Raw genomic sequence first — 10,000 nt, 5'->3', positions numbered from 1 at the left:
TCCCCTGGAAAAGGAATGGTCTCGGGCAGACGTACGCCGCCACAGCAAACACGGGCGGATTTCGCTCTCTATCTCCTGCTCCATTCATACGCTCAATCTCTAAATCCCAGAGCTGGAGAACGTCCAGTCACTTCAAGCCTAAAGCGCCTGTCCTTCTCTCCCTCTCTCCCCTCTCTCTCTCCCTCTCTCTTTCTCTCTCTCTTTCTCTCTCCTCTCTCCCTCTGTCCCTTTCTCTCTTTCTCTCTCTCCCCTCTCTTTCTCTCTCTCTATATCCCTCTGTCCCTCTCTCTCTTTCTCTCTCTCCCCTCTCTCTCTCTCTCTCTCTCTTTCATCTCCCCCCTTCATTAGTTCAATTCATTTGAAGGACTAGGAAGGTATAAGCCCGTTCCAGCCTTTTGATGGGAGGCAGTGGGGGGCTGGAAGCCCTGGACTGCACTCTCCTCTCTGAACTCCAGCTCTGGCAACCGCTCTGTCAGAGCCCTGCAAGGGCTGCCAACCTATTATCTCAGATTGGCCACGAGTTTGTTCTCTGTAATGGGGCAGGGGTCCTCCAGGTTCACACTTTCATTAAAAACAAACAACAACAATTCGATTCATGCCACTCGCTGCTCACATTTAACTGCATTTCCCAGAATGCCTTTCACTGGCGGCTCTCTCTGATTGGGCATGACTTTGTTCCTTGTAATGGCACAGGGGTCCTCCAGGTTCACTCTTTCATTAAAAACAAACAGCAGCAATTTGAGGCATGCCGCTCACTGCTCACATTGAACTACAATTCCCACAATGCCTTTCACTAACGTCTCTTCCTCTTCTGCTCCCTCAGCTGACGCGGGTGCCAGTGGAGACGTGTGAGCAGTACTCCACCTGCAGTGAGTGCCTGGGCTCCGGAGACCCCCATTGCGGCTGGTGTGTCCTTCACAACACGTGAGTACCTCAGAGCTCTCAGAACACCCAGACTACTGACCATGAGCACACTCAACCCAGACTACTGACCACAAGCACACTCAACCCAGACTACTGACCACGAGCACTACTGACCACGAGCACACTCAACCCAGACTACTGACCACGAGCACACTCAACCCAGACTACTGACCACGAGCACACTCAACCCAGACTACTGACCACAAGCACAAGCACACTCAACCCAGACTACTGACCACACAAGCACACTTAACCCAGACTACTGACCACAAGCACACTCAACCCAGACTACTGACCACAAGCAAGCATGCTGCTATGCCAGGATGTCAAACATCATTGCAATTCATAGATTCCTTCATTGCTATCGATTTCACTTGGGTGGTGGTTTGAAACCTGTTTAAAGTGTATGGCTAAATGCTAAGGTATCCACATGCACTGACGATCACTCTGATGGTTAGTCGAAACAAGTTCTAGAGGTTATAGAGTGGACATCCACACCTATAGGTGGCTCACCTGGCGGTAAACTCAGTTCAGACACATGAGCATCAGCGCGGTCCCAGGTGCAGACAGAGGGCCGTGGAGGTGATGGATCGGGCCGGACAGGGAGGCCCACACAGCTGGTCGCAGCAGAGCAGATTGATCATTGGAGTGTGTGTGTGTGTGTGTGTGTGTGTGGGTGTGTGTGTGTGCGGCTACTGCTGCAGGTGAGGTGTGTCCCTGGCAGGGCCGGTGCAGTCGGACTCAGTCCTACAGCCCCCACAGGTTGGGTTACGCTGGACAGGCTGGGTGCCAGGGGCTTTCAGGAGTTAGGTTGAGACATATACACACACACACACACACACACACACACACACACACACACACACACACACACTGCACTGGCGCTGGCATTAATTGCTTTCATTTACTGTACCAGAGTCTATTGAGGCCACTGACCTGTTTGGCTGGCAAACGCCCCCTGAAGACGCCACACTGCTCCCACGCAACCATACTTTACTCATGTGCAATAGTGACTGCAACATACACACACATGTGCTCTCTCTCACTCTCACACACACACACACACACACACACATAGCCTCTCAAGTCCCCTCCCTTCCCTGAGATTGGAATTGCAGGTAGCAACGGGCACCCCCCTCATACACACACACACACACACACACACACACACACACACACACACACCTCACCCCCCCTCCTGAGGCCCCTGGCAAATCTCACCACTTGCCTGTAAATTGGAAATTGGATTCTCGTCCTTCTCCCTGCTCCCCTCGAGGATCAAGGTTCCCATTAGATACCTTCCCTCCCGAGCCTTTTTTTTTCTTCTTTCTTTCTTTCTCTCCCTCTCCCTCTCTTTCTCCCTCTCTCTCTCTCTCTCTCTCTCTCTCTCTCTCTCTCTCTCTCTCTCTCTCTCTCTCTCTCTCCCTCTCTTCTCCCTCTCTCTCTCTCTCACTATTCTCCATACAGTCCATTCCCTGCCTTAGAGCGCCTGCTACAGGCCCTCCACTTCACTTTTCTCTCTTTCTCTCTCTCTCTTCCTCTCTTCCTCTCTTCCTCTCTTCCTCTCTTCTCCACCTTCCTCTGACCCCACAGAGCCACCGTAGGGCCAGTGAAGGTCAGAGCACTCCAGGCAGCATGTCCACCCTGACGTGCCGAAGCTCAAGTGCTAAAACCCACTTAAGGGGGGGGGGGGAGATACGGAGGACAAGAGAGTGAGAAAGAGAGAGAGTAAAGAAGGAGAAAAAAAAAGAGAGAGAGAGAGAGAGAGTTGAGTTGGTCGTAGAGGTGAATATCGGTCTCACAGGGCCGGGGAGGAGTGCATTAGCGGAGAGAGAGAGAGGGACACGAGTTTGGTGTTCGCACTTCCACCGCGTAAGGTCACTGACCAGACTGTCCTTCCTGGGCCACTGTAGCCGCACTACGTGCCATCTGCCTGGGAGACGCGGACGTGGGGAGAGAGGAAGGGAAGGAGGGAGAGAGAGACAGAGAGAGAGGGAGAGAGAGAGAGAGAGATGTTGCAGAACACCGTTCTCTATAGACCTCTATGGCAGTGCAGTGCAGTGCAGCATCTTCAGTGAGGAGTACCGCCCTGTCTCCTGTCTCCTGTGCCCTGTGACGCCACGATGCCAGTCTTGCCCTGCCCTGCCCAGCCTGGCGCAGCCCCTGCAGATAGATGCCAGTCCTGACGTGGCACTCTCCTCCGCCCTCCTCCATGCATAATTGAGCGTTTCCCTCCATCGTTGTTCCATATGTATCAGCAGTAGCTGCCCCTCATTGAGCGTTTCCCTCCATCGTTGTTCCATATGTATCAGCAGTAGCTGCCCCTCATTGAGATGTGTTTGTCTCCGGCTCTTCCTTCCGCCCCGGGTTGGGAGACGCGCTGCTTAATTATGGAAATAGCAGCAGGTGGTTATGGCTTTGGAAGCCTGAGTAGCTGCCTCCCCCCCTCTTCTCCTCTCCTCTCTCCTCTCTCCTCTCCCCCCGTCCCCGTTCATCTCTCCTCTCCCCCCGTCCCCGTTCCTCTCTCCTCTCTCCTCTCCTCTCTCCTCTCCCCCCGTCCCCGTTCCTCTCTCCTCTCCCCCCGTCCCCGCTCCTCTCTCCTCTCTCCTCTCCTCTCTCCTCTCCCCCCGTCCCCGTTCATCTCTCCTCTCCCCCCGTCCCCGTTCCTCTCTCCTCTCTCCTCTCCTCTCTCCTCTCCCCCCGTCCCCGTTCATCTCTCCTCTCCCCCCGTCCCCGTTCCTCTCTCCTCTCTCCTCTCCTCTCTCCTCTCCCCCCGTCCCCGTTCATCTCTCCTCTCTCCTCTCCTCTCTCCTCTCCCCCCGTCCCCGCTCCTCTCTCCTCTCCCCCCGTCCCCGTTCATCTCTCCTCTCCCCCCGTCCCCGTTCCTCTCTCCTCTCTCCTCTCCTCTCTCCTCTCCCCCCCTCTTCTCCTCTCCTCTCCTCTCTCCTCTCCCCCTCCTCTCTCCTCTCCTCTCCCCCCGTCCCCGCTCCCCTCTCCTCTCCCGGTGGCTGGACCCCGGCAGCAGGGAGCTAATGACCTGGACGTCCTTAAAGGAAGAGCTCATTTGGGGCTGCAGATTGTGCTGTCAGAGCCAGGCCAGATAAAATCAGCTCTCGTTCTCCTCTCCCTTCCCTCTATCTCTCTCTTCTTCTCTCTCTCTCTCTCTCTCTGTCCCTCTTTCTCTCACTCTCTCTCTCTCTTTCTCTCTCTCTCTCTTCTCTCTCTCTCTCTCTCTCTCTGTCCCTCTTTCTCTCACTCCCTCCCTGCATCTTGGCTCCTGCTGCCAACCTCCTGTCTTGCTCTGCTGGAGAATTAGTGTCAAGGGTACATACAGGAGGAAAGTGAGGGAGAGAAGGAGGGAGAGAGAGAAGAAGGGAGGGAGAGAGAGAGAGAGAGAGACAGAGGGAGAGAGGGAGAGAAAGGAATAACAAAAGTAGCAGCGATTTCCTCCTTAGCCTCAGGTGGCGGAGCAGGCTCTTGCGCCGCACTGCAGGTGGAGCAGAGGATTGTGGGCCAGGAGCAGAGGATTATGGGCCAGGAGCGCACGCGGCCAGCACTCGCTGGCCTCCACCTCACATGCTCCTCCACTGTTGACTCTGGCTGGCCATAGTACTGAGCGCTGCTGAGTCTGGTTAATGGGAATTTGTGGATGAGTATGAAGCACAAAGGCTATAAAACAAGCTTAGTGTGAATATCCATTTATGCATTTCTGATGTTTTATCAGCTGACTAAAGATGTTTATTTTCGTAGCTGGCTCTCAATTTCAGTGTCAGTCATGCCAGTGTTGTTGGTCAGTAGACTATGATTCAGAATTATAGATGAGAAACACACTCTATTTGTGTCAAACTCCCTCTTCCTGTCCAACTCATTTAGTCTCTTTTCTCTTACTCTCTTGCTCCCCCTGTCTACTAGCATGTCTCTTTACTCTCTTTCCCTGTCCATCCAATTCCCTTCTCTCTCTCTCTCTCTCTCTCTCTCTCTCTCTCTCTGTCTCCCCCTCTTTTCTCATGGCCCCCTGCCCGGCCCAACTGAGCACAGGCAACCCAATCCGGCCCCCTCTGCCCCTGGCCTGATTGATCGCCCCCGAGTTTACCTTTCCCACTGAAAGTCCTCTGAATACTAGAGAGAGAGAGAGAGAGAGAGAGAGAGAGAGAGAGAGAGAGAGAGAGAGAAAGGGAGAGAGAGAGAGAGAGAGAGAGAGAGAGAGAGAGAGAGAGAGAGAAAGGGAGAGAGAGAGCCCGCCGTAACATAACGCCGGCCCTGGGAAGGAGCTCCCTCTCTGGGGCACGTCTCCTGCCCCCCCCCCCCCCCACACACACACAAACACACACAAACACACACACACACTCCTCCGTGCCCCTTCTCTCCCTCCACCTCCATCTCCACCGGCCCACTTGTTTGTCTGCTGTAATCCGCCCGTTCACGGCTTAAAGCGGATTAAAAACACAGCGCTGATAACCTCCACCCCCCCCCCTCTCTCTCTTTGCACCCCTGTTGCTACCCTGGCCTCAGTGGCCCCTCAACTTCTCGTTGTCGTTGCTGTTGTTGCTGCTGCTGCTGCTGTTGTTGTTATTTTGATTGTGTTTGTGTGTGCGTTTTCCCCTTTTTTTCCTGCAAAGATGGGCGGAAACGTACTGTGCAACAGATCAATATGGCCGAGTCTGTAGAGTAGGAGATATATGCCGCTGTCACGGCAATCGTTTACTTCAAGCTCCCAGGACCTCGCCGAGAGGTTTCACACATTAAAGGATGCCAATAAAAGCCGGCGAAAGTGTCTAGTTGGACGTGCCAGGCATTTTCAATTTAAGGCCATCTACTTGTGAGCGAGTGTGTGTGTATGTGTGTGTGAGAGTGTGTGTGCATGTGTGGATGTGTGAGTGAGAGTGTGCGAGTGTGCGAGTGTGTGTGTGTGTGTGTGTGTGTGTGTGTGTGTGTGTGTGTGTGTGTGTGTGTGTGTGTGTGTGTGTGTGTGTGTGTGTGTGTGTGTGTGCGTGTGTGTGCGTGTGGAGGGAGATGGAGAGCAAAGCAGGCAGAGTGAGAGGGCCAAGCTTAAAGCATGGCGGTTTTGTTATGGCGTCTGGCTTAAGTTAATGCTGTGAAATTTCCTGGCACACTTAAAAACGCCTGCGTTTCTCGCCGGACACAAAGACCGGGGGGGGGGCGTAAAACTGTCCGAGACGCCGACGACGCCTCCTCCCGACGCCCCGGATGCCCAACGGCTGAAATAATGCCACCCGCTGAAAACGGCGCTGGCTCCGAAAACCGCTCCGAGTACAATCTGGCCCCCCTGTATTAAGCAATCCAATACCAATCCCCTGCATCGGAGCGCTCCTCCCCTCCCGGAGCGCTTCCCCCCCCCCCCCCCTCACACGGAGCCGCAGGCGCTCCGAACGCGCTCCGACTGCACCACCTGGTTTTACATGGAGATTGAGATGTAAGCCTCTGTCGGCCATCTTGTCCATCTGCCTATCGATCAAGCCCTGGCGAGGTGAAAAGTGGTGGTTAGGAGAGAGGAGAGAGGGAAGAAGGGGACAGAGAGAAGAGAGGAGAGGAGAGGAGAGAGGAGAGGAGAGGAGAGCAATCCTCTCCCAGGCTACGAGCTCGTCCTCTGAGACCCTTTCGCCACAGGGAACAACTGGGGGGGGGGGGGCTATTGAGTGCTGCAGTTAATACACTATTGATTTCTTACTGCAGTTTTTTGGTCCTATAGAATGCACATTACAGACCCCCCCCCCCCCTGCACTTTCAGCCTCTGGTCAAAAATCCTGATAATACAGCAGGTTATCCAAGGTCACGACCTTGAGTGGCTGAGTAGGGGATTGCGGGCGAGTGCTAATGGCAGAATGAATGCGGTAATAGTGTGTGTGTTGCAGTTTTAATGAGCACACCAGTGGGCCGACTGCTGGGGCTTCTGTTGGCGGCTGTGTGTGGGTGTGTGTGTGTCTGTGTGTGTGTGTGTGTGTGTGTGTGTGTGTGTGTGTGTGTGTGGAGGGGTCGGGTTGCAGCAAACAAAGCGACAGACGACAACAATGAAGGGTGGATGATGTTTGGGGAGCCGCAAAGGTCTGCATTGTAGTGTGTGTTTGTATGTGTGTGTGTGTATGTGTGTGTGTGCGCGCATGCTCATATTTGGAAGTGTGTATGTGTGTATATGTATTTGAAAGAGGCTCTGAATGTGTGTGTTTGTGTGTGTGTGTGTGTGTGTGTGTGTGTGTGTGTGTGTGTGTGTGTGTGCGTGTGTATGTATTTGATAGTGTGAAAAGGGCTGTGTGATCCCTTTTGAAGGTGACGTCTCTGAGGGAACATCCTGCAGCACGACCAGCTGCTTCTCTATCCATAGATAACACAAGCACACACACACACACACAGATAGCCCTGTGAACACACACACACACACACACACACACACACACACATACACACATACATACACACACACACACACACACACACACAGATAGCCCTGTGAACACACACACACACACTCACACACACACACACACACACATACATACACACACACTTGCATAAACACTTTCTGTCTCTCTCTCTCTCTCTCTCTCTCTCACTCTGACACACACACACACACTCATATACAGTAGACACAAGCACACACACACACACTTTCATAAACACTTTCTGTCTCTCTCTCCCCCTCTCTCTGACACACACACACACACACACACACACACACACTCAGACACTTTCATAAACACTTTCTGTCTCTCTCTCCCTCTCTCTGACACACACACACACACACACACACACACACACACACACACACACGCCCTGCCTCTCCTCTCCAGGGATCTGTGTTTCTCACCCACAGCAGCACACTGCCACCTCGCTCACGCCGATGGCTTTGGAAGGCCCCAGTGTGTAATGGAGGGAGTTTAACAGCCCTCTCTCCCTCTGCGCGCCCACTCACCGCACAGCAACACACTGTTTTGACACGCACGTCCAGACCGGTCCACTCACATTAAAGTGACCCCTTCTAGCCCAACGGGGGCGACGACCCCCCGAAAAAAGAAAAAAAAAAACTGGTGTTGTTCGGGTAAAATTCTTTCAAGAAACTTTTTTTTTTCCCAGCTGGACGGTCAGCCTCCTGAACCGTGGGTCAGCGCAGGTGTGTGTAGCAGACTGTGTTTATTCGTTTGCCTTTGATGTGGGCGCGCGCAGGCAGCTGTTGATGAACTGGGCGTGTGGGTTGTGGCCGCGCAGGTTTAATGATGGCGGCTCTGACAGAGAGAGGCCAGGAGAGGGGAGGGGGGGCGCTGCATCACCACCGGAATCACCACGAGTAGCCATCGCTTCGGCCGCCTGTCTTCGCCTGTTGTGGATATCTCCCTCTCTCTCTCCCTCTCTCTCTCCCTCTATCCCTCTTTCCTCCGTCTTTGTTCTCTTTCTTCATCCTTTCCACTTCCTCACGCTCTCTCCATCGGCGTCTTGTTATCGGATTCTTTCTCCCTTTCTCGTCTCTCTCACTCCCTCTTTCTTTATCTCTGTCTCTCTATCGTTCCTGTCCCCACTCTGTTTCAGCACTCTGGCTAGTTCTTCTTCCTCTTCTCCTCTATCTCTCTCTATCCATCTGCCTCTCTATCTCACTAGCTCTTCATCCCCCTCTCCCCCACTGTGGAGTAGCACACTTGGACATACACACACACACACACACACACACACACACACACACACACAAATGCACACACACAAACACACTCACCCTCTTCTTGACAGTAACAAACACAGCAAACACAGCATGGCCCTGATGACACACACACACACACACACACACACACACACACACACACACACACACACACACACAAAAACAAGGTCCATATAAATCATACACATCCTACTGTACACACACCTTCTCAGTATTCTAAAATAATATCTTTTCAGGGAGAATTTTCTTTCCTCTTTCTTTCTTTCTTTCCCAACCAATGGAGCACAAAAGACAGAAGGCCAGAGTGCTGCTGAAAGACAGAAGGCACAAGTAAAGAGAGAGTAGCGAAAGAGAGTAAAGCAGGCAGGCAGCAGGTAGATACCATCAGTGCTCCCCGGGGGAGCCTGCAGGCGCAACATTAACGCAACGCATCCGCAACGCGTTCCACTGCACTCTCCCGCTTTGTCTCCATGAATCCCTCGCTTCTGTTTCCCCCCCGCCTCCCCTCCCTCCTCGCCTTTATTTGTGAGTCAAGTGAGGTCAATAGCATTGGCAGTGGAGCATGAATATACTAATCCAGGCGCTGGTAGAACAGGTCGCGGGGATGTGGCAGATACCCCTGAGGCCCTCGAGGGGCCGCCGAGAAGAATAAACACAGTTCCACACAATGGGCCCGGAGGTGGGGGGGGGGGGGGGGTTATGGGGCTCTGAGTCAGACCGCAGTTGATTAAGACAGGAGGGAGGCTCTCTCTCTCTGTGTGTGTGTCTTTCTGTCTGTCTGTATGTGCGTGTGTGTGTGTGTGTTTGTGTGTGTATATGTGTGTGTGTGTGTGTGTGTGTGTGTGTGTATATCATGTGGTTAGGTGAGGTGGTATACTATGACACACTGAATTAACAATGCATTATCTGTGCCCGAGTCTCCAGTCACTTATCTTTGACCTTCAGACTATAGGCCCAGCACTCACAATGCTCACCCCATAGCCCAAGCAGTGGGGCGGGACCTGGCATTCTGATGCAACACAATGGTCTCCCTTCCAACAATATGGACTCCCTCGCCCAATCAATGTCATCAAAAATTGAGCAGAGAGTGCAGTTTCATTAAGGAGGCCCCCGCCATTGATTGGAAAGCCTGGATTCGGAGCATGCGCTCACGTCAAAGACAGCAGGTCCTCGACAGCCCCAGATAATGCTGAGGATGCAAGTTCGAGCTGTGTGTGTGCGTGTGTGTGTGTGTGTGTTTGTGTGTGTTTATGTGAGTGAAAGAGAGAGAGAAAGAGAGGAAGTGATAGACGAGAAAGGGAGAGGAAGGAGCTGAGATTCCGTGATGTTTTACTCACATATCGTCTCAGATGTCTCAGCTGTTTGTGAGACGAGCATGGAAGAAAACTACAGCACAGCTATCATTTTAAA

The 10,000-nt window shown here is 53.0% G+C and overlaps 1 protein-coding gene across 1 annotated transcript in view; it reads left to right on the top strand.

Annotated features, from left to right (window-relative positions):
- plxna4 (plexin A4) overlaps window positions 1-10,000 on the top strand; it is a gene marked incomplete in the record, with an annotated part of 176,080 nt that overhangs the window by 114,196 nt on the left and 51,884 nt on the right. The window contains 1 exon segment of the mRNA XM_062518746.1: window positions 824-924. Coding sequence (XP_062374730.1) covers window positions 824-924 — 101 coding nt within the window.

This window comes from Sardina pilchardus, chromosome 17 (genome assembly GCF_963854185.1).
Source record: "Sardina pilchardus chromosome 17, fSarPil1.1, whole genome shotgun sequence".
NCBI lineage: Eukaryota > Metazoa > Chordata > Actinopteri > Clupeiformes > Clupeidae > Sardina > Sardina pilchardus.
Note: the sequence above shows the minus strand (reverse complement) of the source record. Positions and strands in the feature narration are given on the sequence as shown.